We start from the raw sequence: 19,637 nt of genomic DNA on the forward strand, positions 1-19,637 counted from the left end.
CCTCCATGGTCCCACCTCCCTGGGGGTAAAAGCCCAAGTCCTCCCTGAGACCCACAAGGCCCTGCACGACCTGCCCCGTCCCCTCCCCCTCCCGGTCCTCACCACCCTCTCTCCTCCTCACTCACTCTGCCCATCTTTGCTGTTCATGCAACAACGCAGGCACGGTCCTGCCCCAGGGCCTTTGCACTGCCTGTTTCCTCTGCCCAGAAGATCTAACCCTTCCTTCCCAAGCTTTTCCTCCAGGTATCGGCTCTAATGCCACCTCCTCAGAGAGGCCTTCCTGGCCACCTGGGCCAAAGTTCTTCCTCCTGAGGCACCCCCATCACTGTGCATGCCCAGTTTATTTCTTCTGAAGTCTCCTCAGTTTCTGAAATTATCTTGCTTCCTCATTTGATGATTCATTCACCGCTCCCTTCCCTCCACCTCTACCTGCGATTGAAAAGAGAGCAGGGGATGGTTCACATCTGTCTTCGCGCCCACTGCACCCCAGTGTCTGGGACAATCCTGGCACACAGTAGGAGCTCAATAAATATTGGTCAACTGCAAAAATGGCCTGTTAACTGCAGCTGACTCTAGCCTTAGTGATCCGAAGCCGTCTGTTTGGGAATTCCCTGGTGGTCGAATGGTTGAGACTTGGCGTTTTCACTGCTGTGGCCCAGGTTCGTTCCCTGGTCGGGGAAATAAGATCCGCAAGCCACACCAGAGCGGCCAAAAAGAAAAGAAACTGTTTCCACAACCCCACCCGGAGAATCCAATCTCCCCAAGTTTCATGTCATGGCAGGGAAGCCGGAAGCAGACCTTCGACAAAATCTGAGTCAGCGACTAAAATAGTAAGTGCTGCGTGACAGTCTGGGTGACTCACACCAGGCCCGCCCTTTGGTGTGGCTGGTGGAGGAGGAAAGGGCATGCTAAGTCAGTGTTCAAATCACGCTGTTGGGCGAGAGGAGGCCTGCAGCTTCCCGGATCACCTGGCCCACATAGCCCTTCCTGGGCTGGCTTTCATTCCCTCCCTTGGAAATCCGACTACTTCATTGCAATCTCCCCACTTCCCATCTGTGTGACTTTGGGGACCAGAATTCACCTCTCTCTGCCTCAGTTTTCCCCATCTGTAAAATGGGGACCAGCAACAGAAGCTTCTACCGTTGGGGGGGGGTCATTTTTGAGGATTAAAATACGTTTAGATGGTCCAGTGGTTAAGACTGCGCTTCCACTGCAGGAGGCGCGGGCTCGATTCCCTGGTCGGGGAGATCCCTGGTCAGGGAGATTCCGCATACCGTGCAGTGAGTCCAAAAATTAAAAAAAAAAAAAAAAAAGGTTTAGATTTAAAGCCTCCAAGACGGATAAACGGTGAGTGCTCAACAAATATTAATTCTATTCTCATTCTCAAAAGGTCTGAGACCCTGAAAAAGATTAATCCCCTTCATACCGGGCACAAAGTTAATGAGCACTTACACTGTCCCTGGTATTTCACTGTTATCGCACACGATCTGCTGATGACCTTGGAACAATGGCCTCATAAACCCATTTCTCAGATAAGAAAGCAGAGGCTCGGAGAGGTGAAGGCACTTGCTGAAGATTACACAGTGTGATCAGAGCCCAGCCTTGGTGGGAGCATCAAAGCAGACCCCCGCTTCCCCCAAAAAGGGCTGCAACAGAAACAGCTAAATGTACTCACAATGTCTTTTCTCTCCACCTTCTCTGGCATTAGAACCAACACTTCTGGCAAAGCACGTGACCCATCAGAGGACTACATTTCCCAGCTTCCTTTGCAGCCGGAGATGGGCCATGTGACTACATCCTGACCAATGAAATGAAAGCAAACGTGCGCAACTGTTTGGCTCCTGTCCCTTTTATGGCAATAGCAGCTACGTTTTTATCCTGACAGATGGCCAGGCAGAGGTCTCCCAGAGGACAATGGCGCTGTCAAAGCATTCAATAAATATTTATTACAATTAAAACACCATACCCATGGGGCTTCCCTGGTGGTGCAGTGGTTGAGAGTCCGCCTGCCGATGCAGAGGACACGGGTTCGTGCCCCGGTCCGGGAAGATCCCACATGCCTTGGAGCGGTTAGGCCCGTGAGTCATGGCCGCTGAGCCTGCGCGTCACGAGCCTGCGCTCCGCAACGGGAGAGGCCACAACAGTGAGAGGCCCGCGTACCGCAAAAAAAAAAACCAAAAAACACCACCATACCCATACCCCCAACCCATTCCCCACCACCACGGTCCAGAGAGAGGGAGGGATTGACTGAGAATTTGTAAACAAATCCAATTCTGGCTACCTGGAGGGCCAGAAAGTCATGGGGTCAATTTTCTCGGCAGTGTCCTGAAAGTAGCAAATGACCCCATGTTCCACTGACCCCTGGAGATGGGGAATCAAGGCCGAGGTTATCAGGTCCACTCACTTGGTCATTCTGTTTCTGGCGTCTTGTCCTCGGGCGCCTGCGTCCCTCTCTGGTTCCACATATGGTTGTTGAGTCCCAGTTGTACCATGTGTGCATGATGTATGATGAGGGGCTGCAGCCCAGAGCTCTGAGGGTGCACAGGTGAAGTCTGTGGGAAGTCCGCAGGCTGCGGGAAGGCCTGGGGCTGCGGGAAAGCCATGGGGGGCTGCGGGAAAGCCGGTGGGGGCATGCCCGCCAGCCAAGGAGGCAGGGATGGCGGCTGATGGCCCGGCCGGGTGGGAAAGGCTGGTGGTGGGGCTCCGAGGGGCCCCGGTCCCCCAAAGGGCGCCTGAAGCACAGGAGGCTGCCGAGTCTCAAATGGCATGTAGCTCCCGAAAGCTACCTGGAGCTTCTCCATCTGCCTCTGGTAGGACAGGTAGTTATGGAAGTAAGCTGACTGTGCGGCACTCCACGCCGCTGCCTGCTGCCGCTCACCCTCCAGGTGTTGGCTGTGCTCCTGCAGGGCCCGGACATCCTGTTCCTTCCTCCACTTGGCCTTGCGGGCCCGCAGCTTCTGGGACTTGAAGGTGTTGGCCACCTTCTTGGCGAAGATAGGCGAGTGCTCGTCCAGCCACACCAGGGCGGTGAGCAGGCTGGACGTGCTGGGGCTGAGCTGGGTCAGGGAACTCTCCAAGGGCAGGAAGGGGATCACGCAATCCTGCCACCCGTGCCGCGTGAGGCTGCTCATCAGCGACTGGTTCGCCTGGTGCTGGCTCAGCCGGCAGTCGAAGTTGGAGGTGAGCAACAGGATGGTGAAGGCCGAGTGGTCTAAGGCGTCCTGCAGGCAGTGCAACTCGCCGCGCCCTGGCACCTGGAAATCTTCGCAGAAGGTGGCGCCGTCGCTCACGCCCAGGGCTTCCAGCCTCTCGCGCACGCGCAGCGCGATGTGCTCGTCAGCGCCAGCGTGCAGCACCACGAAGTTATAGAACTTCTGCTCCGGCGACTCCAGCTCAGGAGGAGGGGGCCTCGGCTTCGAGACGGTAGGGTGAGCCTTAGGAGGGGTCGATGGAGACGAAAAGGGAGGGGACGTTTTGGGGGCCGATGGAGTCGGTGGGCGTGGCTGAGCCGCCGGGTAAGTGGTGTCTTCCTCTGAAAGTTGGATTGGCGTCTGATCCGCGACAGGGCAGGCGTTTCTGGAAGGCGAGGGGAGAGATTTGGGAGCTGCTGGCACATCCGTGCACTCCACCGAGTAGTGACTGCTGGTTTTTGGAGCTTCCGGGGGGTCGTGCAGGCTGGCGGGGCATGCATCTGCGGCCACCTCGGGAAGCCTGGGGGCTGGGCTGTTTGGCCGCACCGGGGGCCCGGCAGCCTCCACTGATGGGGGCCAGCTCATCTCCTCGGGCTCCTGGCAGCCCATAGGGGCAGGCTCGGGCACCGGGCTGGCCCGGGGCTTGTCACACAGCTTGCTGGGCCCGTGGGGGCTGTGGTGAGTGCTGAGGAGGGCCATGGTGGGCGACTGGCTAATTTCCAAGTTGCTGGCCAGGGAGGCCGGGCTGCCGGTGGATCTCAGGGAATGCCCTCTGCTCCAGTCCGAAAGGTCCTCGATGGGCCGCGGATCGCTGCGGGTCCCGGAGGGTGATGCTGAGGACGGCAGGAGGCACCCCAGATCGGAGTGGAGAGTTTGGATGGCCTCCAGGTCCCTAAGGACGTCCCATCCGCACCGGTCTCGTGCCTCTTCCTGGAGCTCTCCCAGCTGTGGGTCGTCCCTGGACCTGAAAGCACGGACGGCTGCGCGGTAGGCCTCCTCCCGCATTGGCGCTGGACACAGCCTCTCCTCGGCAAGAAGGTGGTACATCCTGGCAACGGCCCGGGACATGTCTGGGGGCTCCTCTGGGGCCTCAGTGCTGTCCACACCAGCCCACTGGTGGGCCACCAGCTTCGCCACGGCGTCCTCCTTCAGCGCCTCCAGGGAGATCCTGGCCTCGGTCTCCTGGCCCAGCTTTAGGAGCACCAGGGCATGCAGGAGGTCCGCCCCCCGGCAGCCTGGCCGCAGGGTCTTCAGCTTGTGCTTAAGATACAAGAGCTTATCCTGGCCCACCGCGCCTAGAATGTCAAAGGCGCCAGAAAGCGACGGCCCTGTGCTGGCCATGGGCACAGGTTGGTGTGGCCTCCGGTGGCGGGAGAAGCACTGGGTGATGGAGTCATGTTCCACACGCCGCCCCCCTGCGCTGCAGGCCCGGTGTCCCTACCTGCTCACGGGTACTAGGTCCCCTGGGGGCTGCAGAGCAGACCTGTGAAGCAGAAAGACATGGTTATCACCAGAAAGGGGGCTCTGGGAGGCGGCCCAGACAACGCCCCCCCCATGCCTTCAAAACTCACCAGACCTATCACCAGACCTTGACCTTGGGCAAGACTTCTCACCTCCCCCACCTTCCCTCTCCTCCTCTGCAAGAGGACAGCAGAGGTACCTGCCTGGTGTCACCCAGCGGGTAGCTGCTACTATTTTCCCCATTCACAGAGGAAGAAGGTGAGCCAGAGAAGTGAAGTCATTTGCCCCAAGTCACACAGCCGGTGACAGATCTGGGATTTGTTTGTTTTGTCCAAAAGGCATGCGGGATCTTAGTTCCCCAACCAGGGATCAAACTTGCACCCCCTGCAGTGGAAGCATGGAGTCCTAACCACTGGACCACCAGGGAATTCCCAGAGCTGGGATTTGAGCCCAAGCTGTCTGGCTCTAGAGGCTGAGGCTATGTGCGTAACTACAAGACTATACTGCCTATTAGGATGATAATAAGCCCACTTATGGGATTGTTTCAGGGAGCTGAGTTGCGTTAACGTATGGAAAGCTCTGAGCCCAATGACTGGAAGTCACTCAGGAAGGGTCAGCCTCCTAGATGGCCCCCAGTGACGCCACATCCTGGTATTCAAGCCTTGGGTGGTCCTTCCAATGTTGTCCCAGAGTTCTGTGAGATTGATAGAATATGGCAGAAGTGATAGGCTGTCACCTGTGACATTAGGTTATAAAAGACACTGGCTTCCTTCTTAGTCACTCTCTCTGTCACTCTGTCGGGGGTAAACCATGATGTGAGTGGTCCTCTAGAAAGGCCCACCAGGGGAGAAACTGAGGCTCCCCACCTCCAGCCACATGGGGGCGCCAATCTCAGGCTCCAGCCCCAGTTAAACCTTCAGATGAGGCAGCCCCGGCAGACAGCCTAACTGCAGCCTCATCAGAGACCTAGAGCCAGAGCCATCCAGCTCATCTGCCACCAGATTCCTGATGTTCAGAAACTATATGAGATAATAAATGTTTGTTGTTTCGAAGCCACGAAGTTCTGGGGTAATTTGTTCCACAGCAATAGCTAACTGATACAGGTTGCATTATTACTATAATGAGTTAACCATGACCAAGGGCCAGATCTATGCCTAACACTGCTGCTAAGCCCTTTGGAGGCTCTTTCCTCTTCTCTCCATTTCTTGAAAAATGCCAAGCTGGTTCCCACGTCAGGATCTTTGCATGCACTGTTCCCTCTGCTTGGAGCACCTTACCCCAGATCTTTGCTTGGGTGACCTGAAGCTCATCCTTATCCCCCAGGTACAATGGTGCAACCTCAGGGAGCCCTCCATGACCACCCCGGTTCTCTATCCCAGTCTGTCTCTCCATGTCCCCCCACAACAGAATTGGCCACTGGGTGACCTTTTCCTGTGTGTTAAACCTTCCACATCTGTCTGCCTCCCAGTCACCTTGGGCATTAGAGGGTTTGTGGAACCACACAGCAGGTACCTAACAAATACTTGTTGAATGAATGAATCAATGTATGAATGGGGCCAGCAATATTTCCTTCCAATACTGTCGATAAGAAAACAGGCACAGGGCTTCTCTGGTAGCACAGTGTTAAGAATCCACCTGCCAATACAGGGGACACGGGTTTGAGCCCTGGTCTGAGAAGATCCCACATGCCACGGAGCAACTAAGCCCGTGCACCACAGCTACTGAGCCTGACCTCTAGAGCCCACGAGCCACAACTACTGAGCCGTGTGCCACAACTACTGAAGCCCGCGTGCCTAGAGCCCATGCTCCGCAACAAGAGAAGCCACCACAATGAGGAGCCTGCGCACCACAATGAAGAGTAGCCCCCGCTTGCCACAACTAGAGAAAGCCCGTGTGCAGGAACAAAGACCCAACACAGCCAAAAATAAATAAATTAAATAAATATATATATTTTAAAACGCTTAAAAAAAAAACAACAGGAACAAGGATGTCCACTCTCACCACTTTTATTCAACATAGTTTTGGAAGTCCTAGCCACAGCAATCAGAGAAGAAAAAGAAATAAAAGGAATCCAAATTGGAAAAGAAGAAGTCAAACTGTCACTGTTTGCAGCTGACATGATACTATACATAGAAAATCTTAAAGATGCTACCAGAAAACTACTAGAGCTCATCAATGAATTCAGTAAAGTTGCAGGATATGAAATTAATACACAGAAATGTTTCATTCCTATACACTAACAATGAAGTATCAGAAAGAGAAATTAAGGAAACAATCCCTTTTACAATCGCATCAAAAAAATAAAATACCTAGGAATAAATCTACCTAATGAGACAAAAGACCTGTACTCAGAAAACTATAAGATACTCATGAAAGAAATCAAGGATGACACAAACAGATGGACAGATATACACCATGTTCTTGGACTGGAAGAATCAATATTATCAAAATGACTATACTACTCAAAGCAATCTACAGATTCAATGCAATCTCTGTCAAATTACCAATGGCATTTTTCACAGAATTAGAACAAAAAATTTTACAATTTGTATAGAAACACAAGAGACCCCAAATAGCCAAAGCAATCTTGAGAAAGAAAAATGGAGCTGGAGGAATCAGGCTCGCTGACTTCAGACTATACTACAAAGCTACAATCATCAAAACAGTATGGTACTAGCACAAAAACTGAAATAGATATCAGTGGAACAGGATAGAAAGCCTAGAGATAAACCCACACGCCTATGGTCAACTAATCTATGACAAAGGAGGTAAGACTATACAATGGAGAAAAGACAGTCTCTTAATAAGTGGTGCTGGGAAAACTGGACAGCTACATGTAAAAGAATGAAATTAGGGACTTCCCTGGTGGCACAGTGGTTAAGGATCTGCCTGCCAATGCAGGGGACATGGGTTCGAGCCCTGGTCCGGGAATATCCCACATGCCGCGGAGCAGCTAAGCCTGTGTGCCAAAACTACGGAGCCTGAGCTCTAGAGAGCCCATGAGCCACAACTGCTGAGCCCACGTGCCACACTACTGAAGCCCACACGCCTGGAGCCCATGCTCCACAACAAGAGAAGCCACTGCAATGAGAAACCCGCCCACTGCAATGAAGAGTAGCCCCCACTCGCCACAACTAGAGAAAGCCCGTGCACAGCAACGAAGATTCAACCCAGCCAAAAATAACTAACTAAATTAAAACAAACAAACAAAAAAACCCAATCCCTTAAAAAAATAAAATAATATAAACTCAAAATGGATTAAAAACCTAAATGTAAGGCCGCACACTATAAAACTCTTAGAGGAAACCACAGGCAGAACACTCTTTGACATAAATCGCAGCAAGATATTTTTTGACCCACTTCTTAGAGTAATGAAAATAAAAACAAAAATAAACAAATGGGACCTAATGAAACTCAAAAGCTTTTGCACTGCAAAGGAAACCATAAACAAAATGAAAAGACAACCCACAGAATGGGAGAAAATATTTGCCAACGAAGCAACCCACAAGGGATTAATCTCCAAAATATACAAACAGTTCATGCAGCTCAATAACAAAAAAAAAACCAAACAATCCAATCAAAAAAATGGGCGGAAGATCTAAACAGACATTTCTCCAAAGAAAACATACAGATGGCCAAAAAGCACATGAAAAGATGCTCAACATCACTAATTACTAGAGAAATGCAAATCAAAACTACAATGAAGTATCACCTCACACCAGTCAGAATGGCCATCATCAAAAAATTTACAAACAATAAATGCTGGAGAAGGTGTGGAGAAGAAGGGAACCCTCCCACACTGTTGGTGGGAATGTAAATTGGTACAGCCACTATGGAGAACAGTATGGACGTTCCTTAAAAACTAAAAAGAGAGCTACCGTATGATCCAGCAATTCCACTCCTGAGCATATACCTGGAGAAAACCATAATTTGAAAAGACACATGCACCCCAATATTCATTGCAGCACTGCTTACAATAGCCAGCACATGGAAGCAACCTAAATGTCCATCAACAGAGGAATGGATAAAAATGTGGTACATATATATATATATATAATGGACTATTACTCAGCCATAAAAAAGAATGAAATAATGCCATCTGCAGCAACATGGATGGACCCAGAGATTGTCATACTGAGTGAAGTAAGTCAAACAGAGAAGGACAAATACCATATCATATCACTTATACATGGAATCTAAAAAAATGGTACAAATGAACTTATTTACAAAACAGAAATAGAGTCACAGATGTAGAAAACAATCTTATGGTTATCAGGGGGGAAAGGCGGGGAGGGATAAATTGGGATACTGGGATTGACATATACACACTACTATATATAAAATAGGTAACTAATCAGGACCTACTGTATAGCACAGGGAACTCTACTCAATACTTTGTAATGACCTATATGGGGAAAGAATCTTAAAGAGTGGATATATGTATGTGTATAACTGATTCACTTTGCTGTACAGCAGAAAGTAACACAATATTGTATATCAACTCCACTCCAATAAAAATTTAAAAGAAAGAAAGAAAACACACACAGAGAAAAGGTCTTTCCCAAGGACACAGAACAAAGACACCATGGAGAGTGTCCCAAACCCCCAAATTTAAATCCCCAGGCGCTCAATTTACATCACATTCAGACTTGGAAAAAGCATAGCCTCACGTCCAGTCCAGGGGGCCGCGAACACTTTCTCTGCCCCTCAGCTAGGCCTACTGCCTGTTCCCCACTGGTGTCCACGTTGGGACCCGCCCCACCCCCAAGCCAAGAACAGTGCATCTGCACCAGGGACAACTCTATCCCCCCAGAGGACACATGGCGACATCTGGGGACATTTCTGTTGTCACGACTGCGGGGAAAAGTGCTCCTGGCATTGAGTGGGTGGGGGCCAGGATGCAGCTCAACGTCCCACAGTGCCCAGGACAGCCCTTCAAGAGAATGTCCGAGCCCCAGACCTTGCTAAGCGCTGACGTTGAGGATGTCTGGTCTAGATGAAGAGCTGATTCATCCATCAACCCCCTTTGCTGATAAATCACAGACGGCACTGTATACATGACTCAGCTTTTTTTTTTTTTTTTTTTTAATTCATTCTGAGCGGATGTCAAATGGCCCAGGACCAAGGTCGATGGTTCCAGAGGTGTGACGGGGATGTGACCGAGCAGAGTGGGCAGAAGAGAAGTGGCCGAGAAGCATCAGAGAGAGAGGCGGTGCTGGGGAGGGGGGGAGGGGGGGCGGGGGGAGGAAGGACGCAAGGAGATGAGCGGCTGTCTGGCTGTTTCGAAATTGAAAGCGGCTTGACATATTGAAATGCTGATAGGCACCAGGAAATAGCAGAGACCCTAAAATGGAGCTGACTTCCTAGTATGCGGGGACAAATGATCTGCGGATACATGAGTGAAATTCATGATATATCACAGTATGAATGCCGCGGAGAAACAAGGAGGGAAGGAGAGTCATGAACTCCAAGAATGGGGGCGGAGGGGTGCAGTTTTGGGGTTTTTTGTTTTGTTTATTTGGTTGTGCCAGGTCTTAGTTACGGCACGTGGGCTCCTCAGTTGTGGCACACAAAGTTCCAGTTGTGGCATGCCTGTGGGATCTAGTTCCCTGACCAGGGACGGAACCCTGGGCCCCCTGCACTGGGAGTGTGTAGTCCCAGCCACTGTGCCACCAGGGAAGTCCCTGTGTGCAGTTTTAAACAACGTAGTTTAGGAATGTCTTGATGAGAAGAGAGATTTCGACAGGACATAAACATGGGGAGAGAGTGGGGACATCTGAAGGAAGAGCGATCCAGGCAGAGGAAACAGCCTGTGCAAAGGCCCTGGGGCAGGACCATGCCTGGTGTGTTGGAGGAACAGCGAGAAGGCCTGTATGTCTGGAGCAGAGTGAGCGAGGGGGAGAGAGGGAGGAGGGTAGGGCAGGGAGGGGACGGGGCAGGTCGTGCAGGAACTTGTGGGCCTGAGTAGGGGGAAAGGGGGGCACTTGGGCTTTTACCTGAAAACCTAGAACCACCTCGACCTGTCTAAATGCCGTGGTCTTGCCTCATGTGTGTTGCCGAGAAGGAAAATGGGCTCAGTGGGACCACATCTGCTAACTTTTCAAGAGAAGCCAGAAGCGCAGATTTTCAGGAATCTGCTCAGTTGTGTCGAGTTAGCAATCGATTCAAATATTTTAAAGAGACCTTATAAGCTTAAAAGAAAAAAAAAAAAAAAAAAAGCAAGCCAATGTGCCATCCGCAGAGTAAAAACTCTGAACATACTTGTTGCAAATAATAAATAAAGGAAGTGTGTGAAGAGGCGAAAGTTATACATACACAGCATTCGTTCATTCATTCAAGCAGTAATTTTCCAGCATCTGCCATGTATTGGACACTGAATGTATCAGGACAGAGAGAAGAATAAAACAGGAATACTCTGCCTTCTTGGAGCTGACAGTCCCCCCGCAAAAAAGAAGGAAGATCATTATTGCTTAAGTGCTTTCTTAGCTCCTGAATTATTTTTCCATAAAGAAAGACTAAATGTTAGCCATATATTACTGCAGAGTTCCTTTTTTCTTTTCATAAACTTTTTTGCTTCTTTCAAAAACAAATATCAATATATGGCAACTTACGGCAACAAAGTGGGTATATGTATATGTATATATAATATACAAACCTAGTATATCATATCTCTTAATTGCTCCACTGGCCTTCCCGCTATCCTTCAAACTTGCCAGGCACAGTCCTGCCTCAGGGCCTTTGCACTGGCTGCTCCTTCTGCCTGGAACACTGTTTCCCCCATGTATCCCCACAGCTCACTCCCTACCTTCCTTCAACTTTTTGGTCAAGCCTGCCCTGATGACACTGTGCACAACTCCCTAGGAAGGGGTCACAAAGTATGGCCCATGGGCTGTTTTAGTAAATAAAGTTTTCTTGGAACACAGACACGCTCACTCATTTACACAGGGTCCATGGCTGCTTTGAGGCTACAGTGGCAGAGCTGAGTAGCCGCAACAGACACCATGTAGCCCGTAAAGATGAAAATATTCACTCTCTGGTCCTTTCCAGAGAAAAGTTTGCCAACACCTGGGCTACGAAACAGGCATATGATTTTTTTTTTTTTTCCCATTCCATAGAGGGGCAAACTTAGATTGCACAGCTAACGACGGGCAGAACAGCCCTATGGCACCCATGTTTGTAACCCTAAGACCAGATGCCTGTCTCTCCAGCCCATATAATTATTACGGGGGATAACTGGCTGTTATTGGTTGAACTGGGTTCCCCCCTCACCAAGTTCAGATGTTAAAACCCTAACCCCCAGGACCTCAGGATGTGACTACATTTGGAGATGTGGTCTTTACAGAGGTAATCAAGTTAAAATGAGGTCATAAGGGTGGGGTCCTAATCCAATAAGACTGGTGTCCTTTTTTTTTTTTTTTTTTTTGCGGTACGCAAGCATGTGGGATCTTCCTGGACCGGGGCACGAACCCATGTCCCTGCATCGGCAGGCGGACTCTCAATCACTGCGCCACCAGGGAAGCCCAGACTGGTGTCCTTATAAGAAGGGGAGACTAGGACACAGACACCCACAGAGGGAGGATCACGTGAGGACACAGGGAGAAGACAGCCGTCTGCAAGCCAAGGAGAGAGGCCTCAGAAGGAACCAACCCTGCCGACACTTTGATCTTGGACTTCCAGCCTCCAGACTGTCAGGCAATAAATTTCTGGTTTTTAAGGCCCCCAGCCTGTGGGACTTTGTTATGGCAGCCCCAGCTCCATGTGGCTACTGAGTACTGGAAATGTGGCTACAGCTACCGGGGAGAAAGTAAATATTAAATTTTATTCATATTTAATTCATTAAAATGGAAAAACTGGGTCAGTGTAAAAAAAAAATGTTTCCCCATTAAACCCAACTTTGGGGACTTCCCTGGTGGCACAGTGGATAAGTCTCCACGCTCCCAATGCAGGAGGCCCAGGTTCGATCCCTGGTCAGGGAACTAGATCCCACATGCATGCCGCAACTAAGAGTTCACATGCCGCAACTAAGGAGCCCGCCTTCCACAACTAAGACCCGGTGCAACCAAATAAATAAATAGATATTAAAAAAAATAATTATCAAGGTAAAATACAATGCATTTAAATAATTGTATGTATCAAAAAATAAATTCTATAAGTACTATTATCTCCTCTTTAAAAAAAAAGACCCAACTTTGTTTTGGTAGGATCAGATTTCACTTAAACTGTTAAAAATGTAGCCTCTGAATTGAGATCTGAAAAAATACACACCAGATCTTGAAGAATTAGTTGAGAAAAGGTATGTAAAGGCCGCAGCTGGATTGGAAGCCAGGCTGCCTGGCCCTAGAACCCACTGAGCCTGTGGTCTCCAAAGTGTATCGCCAGAGATTCCAGCTTACATGGGCCTGGTTATATGGCCTGAGAAACAGACTTATCTAGTTTTAATTGAAACAGCCCCTGAAATGAGCTCATGGCCAGACTACTGGAAGAAAGTGGAGGACAGACGTTGTTGCCATAATGCAGGCACAAGTAACAGAAAGGCAAAGTGGGGCTTCCCTGGAGGCGCAGCTGTTCAGAATCCGCCTGCCAATGCAGGGGACACAGGTTCGAGCCCTGGTCCGGGAAGATCCCACATGCCGTGGAGCAACTAAGTCCATGCACCACAACTACTGAGCCTGCATAGCCTCTATAGCCCATGAGCCTAGAGCCCGTGCTCCACAACAAGAGAAGCCACCGCAGCGAGAAGCCCGTGCACTGCAACGAAGAGTAGCCCCCGCTCGCCGCAACTAGAGAAAGCCTGCGAGCAGCAACGAAGACCCAACGCAGCCAAACAATAAATAATAAAAATTAATTAATTTAAAAAAAAAGAGAGAGAAAGGCAAAGTGTATAGTTTCTCCCATCTCTGCTGTGAGCTTGCTGTCGGCAACAAAATGGCATAAAAACGATGACGATCAGGTGGGACCACAAGTCAGCCAAAACTTACCGAACTATCAAAACTCCTTGAAGTATCAGATATCTCCCTCTACAGCAATGACCCTCAGATCAACTGTTCTTTCCACCTCTCAGTGGCTCCTGGGAACAGCTGCGTGTATAGTAACTTAAAAAGAAAAAATCGCTGGGAACTCTACTCAGTACTCTGTAATGACCTTTATGGGAACAGAATCTGAAAAAAGAGGGGATATATGTATATGTATAACTGAGTCACTTTGCTGTACAGCAGAAACTAACACAACATTGTAAATCAACTAGACTCCAATAAAAATTAATTTAAAAAAAAAGATGGGCCTCTCTCACCTTCTGAGATGGTCCACACTCTGTATATGGAGTGTGTTTCTACCTGAATAAACTTTCTTTCACTTTAAAAAAAAAAAAAAAAAAAAAAAAAAGATGGATGGACCTAGAGACTGTCATACAGAGTGAGGTAAGTCAGAGAGACAAAGACACATGTATATTAACACATATATGTGGAATCTAGAAAAATAGTACAGATGAACCTATTTGCAAAGGAGAAATAGAGAATAAACGTATGGACACCAAGGGGGCAGGGCAGGTGGGATAAATTGGGAGATTGGGACTGACATATAGACACTACTATGTATAAAATAGATAACTAAGACTTCCCTGGTGGTCCAGTGGTTAAGACTCCATGCTCCTACTGCAGGGGGCCCGGGTTTGATCCCTGGTCGGGGAACTAAGATCCCGCATGCCACGTGTTGCAGCCAAAAAAAAAAAAAAGTTATAAAAAATACATAACTAATGAGAACCTACTGTATAGCACAGGGAACTCAATGCTCTGTGGTGACCTAAATGGGAAGGAAATCCAAAAAGGAGGGGATATATATATATATACGTAGAGCTGATTCACTTTGCTGCACAGCAGAAACTAACACAACATTGTAAAGCAACTATACTCCAATTAAAAAAAGAGAGAAAAATCAATCACCTGGTGACATGCACCCTCCAATTTTTAACGAACAAAGGGCACAGCTGATAAAGCGTGAAGGACGGGGCATGAACGGGGCCAGACATTAAGTTCATCACGCACTGTTCACTCTGAAAATGCAAGTTCAGTACTTAGGATCTGTGTCCTATTCTGAATTCAGGTTCTAGGTCAATAAAATGTTAAAAGGAAGAAAAGTTCACCAACTCCCGCAACTACACCACGGGCAGCAGTGTGAGAAGAAAATTTGAGTTAGCTGCCAACGCTGAACAGAGGAGGTGCTGTGTGAAACTCTGGTGTTCTGGGTTCTCTTGGAATCCAGACGGTCAACAAGAACAGAGTGGCAGCTGCCCTTGTCCTGCGCTTGGCCACAGCCTCCCCCCCTTTATGGGACACCCACCCGAAATGAGTCAGCTCCGGGGCAAGAGAGAGCAGTGGGTGGGAGCATGCGCTTGGGGTTCAAATCTCAGCCGTATGGCTTCCAGGCTGTGACCTTGGACAGGCCACGAGCACATTGGTGCCTCAGTCTCCTCCTTTGTGGACTGGGTACAAGGATGACCTCTTCCTGCAAGGACTGCCATAGGTCGAATGAGTTAATCCGTGTAGAAATGGTACAGAGCCGTGGCTAGCACACCCTCGGTGCTCCGTGAGCCTTAGGGTACCTGACAGCTGTCTGCCCCCAGCAGTACCCGAGCTGGAGGCCCCCGCAGCAGAGGCTCAGGGCTGGGCTTGTGGAAAAGCTCACAGCCAGACTCAGAATTAGCCAAGCAGGGGCTTCCCTGGTGGTCCAGTGGATAAGACGCTATGCTCCCGGGGACTTCCCGGGTGGGGCAGTGGTTAAGAATCCGCCTGCCGATGCAGGGGACACGGGTTTGAGCCCTGGTCTGGGAAGAACCCACATGCCGCAGAGCAACTAAGCCTGTGTACCTAGAGCCCGTGCTCCGCAACAAGAGAAGCCACCGCAATAAGAAGCCTGTGCACAGCAACAAAGAGTAGCCCCTGCTCACCGCAACTAGAGAGCCCACGCGCAGCAACTAAGACCCAACGCAGCCATAAATAAATAAATAAATAAAAATACGCTCCCAATGCAGGGGGCCCAGGTTCGATCCCTGGTCAGGGAACTAGATCCGCGTGCCACAACTAAAGATCCTACGTGCCGCCACTGAGGCCCAGCGCAGCCACGTAAATAAATATTAAAAGAAAAAAAGAATCATGCAGGCAGGCCCTCCCGTGCCTGCACTCCTGGCAAACTGCCTAAAGTCACACCGTGTTTCTCCTCCATCTCCCCGCCCGCCAGCCTGAGCCCCGATGCAGCGCCCCCTCCCCAGACACTGTGCCCTCGCATGTCCCCTGTCCACTCCATCTGCCCTGCCCAGCGGCCACCCCAACCTTCTGGAAACCTGGCTTTCATTCTGCCCACCTTCCACAGCCTCCAGGGCAAAGTCCACTCTGCACCTGACAGTGGGTGCCGGGGACAGCGGGGTGGGGGTGGGGAAGCACCCACCGGGGTGAGGGACCCGGCTCTGCCACCTGCCAGCGGTGGAGCCTGTTTTCTCAGCCTCAGTTTCCTCGTGTGTAAAACCAGCAGGAGAGTGGCCCTCGTCCTGAGCGAGAGTTCAGAATAACAATATAAGAAACCGTACAAATCAGAAACAAATACTGGCAGAATTTCTTTTTTCTCTTCTTTTATATTTGTTCACCAAATCTGGAATCTGCCTACCCCCTCCTCTCCTGTCTACACTCTTGCGCAATCTCTTCACACACAGAGGGAATATTAATTGAGCACCTACTGTGTGCCAAGAGCTATTGTAGGTGCTGTTGCAGACCCCCGGCCCTCTTGGAGCTCACAGTCCAGTTGGGGGAGACCCGGGATGAATGAGAAAGTAGTTCATTGCAGAGAACGGATAGAGCCATCAAGAAAATGAGCCAGCGTGGGGGAGAAAGGCAAGGACTGGGGGAAAGGCTGCCGAGAACTGGAGATCAAGGGAGACCTCTGGGAGGAAGTGACATACGGGAGCTGAGACCTGAAGGAGGTGGGGAAGCAACTCAGGTGCAGATCTGGGGAAAGAGAGTTTCAGGAAGTGGGGACAGCATGTGCAAAGGTCCTGGGGTGGGACTGGACCTGATGTGTTGGAGGAACAACGAGGAGGCCCACATGTCTGGAGCAGAGTGAGCGACGGGGAGAGAGGGAGGAGGGGAGGGCGGGGGGGGGGGGGACGGGGCAGGTCAGGCAGGGCCTTGTGAGATGGAGGAGGGAGACCTGGGGAGCTGCATGCAGAGCTGGGAGGGGACCTAATTCAGGTGCTCACAGGTGCCCTCTGGCTACTTCAGCGAGGACAGATTCGGGGGTGGGGTGAGGGCAGGAGAGAGGGTGGGGAGGGGACATGGGTGGAGGTGACCACTGGCTCAAGCAAGCAATGATGGGATCCAGACCAGGTGGTGATCTCCAGGAAGGATCTCTGGAGACCAGCACACAGTATACTTACATAAATAAATAAGTATACCTTATAAATAAATACTTATTGGCTGAAAAAATCAGTGAGTGGACAGAGCAGTGCCTGGCACACAGTAGGCACCCAATAAATGTTTTCTGCTTGAATCCTTCCTCCCCAAGAAGACAGCGTAATCGGCTCCTACCAGGACTGGCACATAGTAGGGGCACTTCACTCCTTTTGGCTAATTAAGAAATGTTCCAGGGGACTTCCCTGGTGGTCCAGTGGCTAAGACTCCATGCTCCCAACGCAGGGGGCCCAGGTTCTATCCCTGGTCAGGGAACTAGATCCCACATGCATGCCACAACTAACAGTTCCCATGCCACAACTAAAGATCCCGCACGCCGCAATGAAGATTCCATGTGCTGCAGCTAAGACTCGGGGCACCCAAATAAATATTTTTTTAAAAAATAAGTGTTTACTGAGCACCTACTATGTGCCGGGCACTGTGCAAAGCAAAGGACAACGCTGCGAGTTAAGACTATTTTGACTGCCTGTTTACCAGTAGAAAAGGGAGGCACAGAAAGGTAGAGTGCCTTTCCCGGGATCACACAGGTAGAAAGTAAAGGGGCAGTAATTTAAACCAGGCAGCGTGGCTGCAGGGCCCCTGCCTTTATTCACTGAGCACCTACTATGTGCAGTACCCCTCCCATGCCTGGATCTGAGGAATCCTCAAGCCTGGCCAAGGTACCGGATAGCTGCCCTCTGCATTTGGCACACATTACTGTGACAGCTCACACTTTTGCTCCCTGTGGCTCCATGAGGACACTATTTGGCCCCTACTGTGTGCCCAGTGTACTGAACAGTGTCTCCTGGCACGCAGCAGGTGCTCCATAAATGTTTGCTGAGGAATGAATGAATGGCCCTTATTCGGAGGAGGACACAGAGGCCCAGGCAGCTTCTGCAGCCTGGGGCAACCCTCCCCCAAACTCTGGAACCCAGACCTCCGCCTGCCTGGGTCACACTGTGGTGTCCCCTCCCCCAAACCCCTGCCTCAGCCGCAAGGAGAGGAAAGGAACACAGGTACCCTGAAGAAGTCCTGGGCCCAGCCGAGTGGTACCAGCGGCCTGGGCAGACTTGGATCGACTCCTGGGCAGGTACCAACCAACCCCGTTCCCCACGGGAAGGGGTGGGGAACAGGGGGTTGAAGATTCCCCGAGACCCATCTCAGCTGATGGATGGGACCCGCTGAGGGAAGTGCACTCCCCCAGTGGGAGGGGGGGTCACGGAAGCCCCTGGATAAAGTGGGGATTCGGGGCCCTGGAGGAGCTGGGGGAGCGGCAGTGGGGGGTGGCGATCACCGGGCGGGAAGAACCGGGGCTGGGGCAGAGAGAGTGCCCAGTTTGGGGAAGAAATCAGAAACGCGGAGGAGGAAAGCAGTATTGGAAGGTAGTACGTCATGTTGAGGAGGATTCGGGGTGTTGGGGAAGAGTTGGGGGGATGGGGAGGACTTGGGCCAGGGAGGGGTGTTGGAGCATTGGGGGGCGAGGGGCACTGAACACGCGGCGCAAGGACGTCCAAAGCTCCCAGTGCGGGGCAGCTGGCTTCGAACCCTGGCGAGGGGCGTGGGCAGCCGGGCCCCCTGCAGGCCTGCGGGGGTCCCCTGCCCCTCCCCAGCCGGCCCTCGCCCCTTCCTCACCTACCAGGGATCGCGGGGGCGGCTGGCTGCGCCGCTCGTGTCCTCGGGGCTGGGGCTGGCGGCCGGACGGCCTGGCGGCGGTGCCAGCGGATGGCAGAGCGCGGAAGGCACGCTGGTGCCTCCAGGCGCACGGCCTCCGACCGCCCCTTCCGCGTCCGGAGGGGAGGGAGGAAGGGGGTGAGATCACGCTTTCCCAGCGGGACCGGGAAAGTCCCTGAGACGCCCCGAGCGACGCCCTCTGTCCCTCCGCCGGCTGCCCCTTAGGGGACGTTTGCGCACCTCCGGGGTGCCCGGGCGCTGGGGACCACAACAGGAGTCAAGGGTGACGACAGCCCTCGGAAGCCCACCGTCTAGTGAGGAAGAACCACAGCGTTTAAATTAGTTCATCTCAATTAGTAATTAATGTTTTCCAGGACACCGAACAGAGGAGATGGGATAATTGGGGGGGACGGGGGTGGGAATCATGGCCACCCTGGAGGGATTTGGGGACGCCCATGTGGTTGGAAAAGGGACAGCAAGATGGCATACCTTTTTGGCCGCGCAGTGCAGCTTGGGGGATCTCAGTTCCCCCACCAGGGATTGAACCTGGGCACTCCGCAATGAAAGCGCAGGGTCCTAACCACTGGACCGCGACGGGATTCCCAAGATGGCATATCTTGAAGCTGCAAACATGACGTTTTAAAATTCACAGGGAGCAGAACTAACTAAAGCCTGTAACTAAAAAATAAATATATATATAAAATAAAATTCACAGGGGTCCTGAACCCAGGGCTTACATATCTATTGGGCATAGTTAAATCACGGTGCTTAGAGCCCGTCATACTTCTGGGACCCACGAAAATATTTTCATTTCTCTTAAAATCAGAAAGGAAAAAAAAAAAGAAAGAAAATGAATATAATCCAGCCTGAATTATATGTG

The 19,637-nt window shown here is 51.0% G+C and overlaps 1 protein-coding gene across 2 annotated transcripts; it reads right to left on the reverse strand.

Annotated features, from left to right (window-relative positions):
* Positions 1 to 356: 356 nt before the first annotated feature.
* On the reverse strand, positions 357 to 18,807 carry TICAM1 (TIR domain containing adaptor molecule 1). Of its 2 annotated transcripts, XM_082834854.1 has the most exons (3): positions 18,723 to 18,807; positions 2,405 to 4,674; positions 357 to 429 (listed from the first exon to the last, which is right to left on the reverse strand). In XM_082834854.1, the coding sequence occupies exon 2, from the start codon at positions 4,530 to 4,532 to the stop codon at positions 2,409 to 2,411; it is 2,124 nt and encodes a 707-aa protein (XP_082690980.1). In that variant the 5' UTR covers positions 4,533 to 4,674; positions 18,723 to 18,807; the 3' UTR covers positions 357 to 429; positions 2,405 to 2,408. The 2 variants fall into 2 exon arrangements, with proteins under 2 accessions (XP_082690980.1, XP_082690979.1); XM_082834853.1 differs by lacking the exon at positions 357 to 429 and having other exon boundaries at positions 1,047 to 4,674.
* Positions 18,808 to 19,637: the final 830 nt, after the last annotated feature.

The sequence above is a fragment of the Leucopleurus acutus genome (assembly GCF_964270905.1).
Source record: "Leucopleurus acutus genome assembly, chromosome: 3".
NCBI classification, from domain to species: domain Eukaryota; kingdom Metazoa; phylum Chordata; class Mammalia; order Artiodactyla; family Delphinidae; genus Leucopleurus; species Leucopleurus acutus.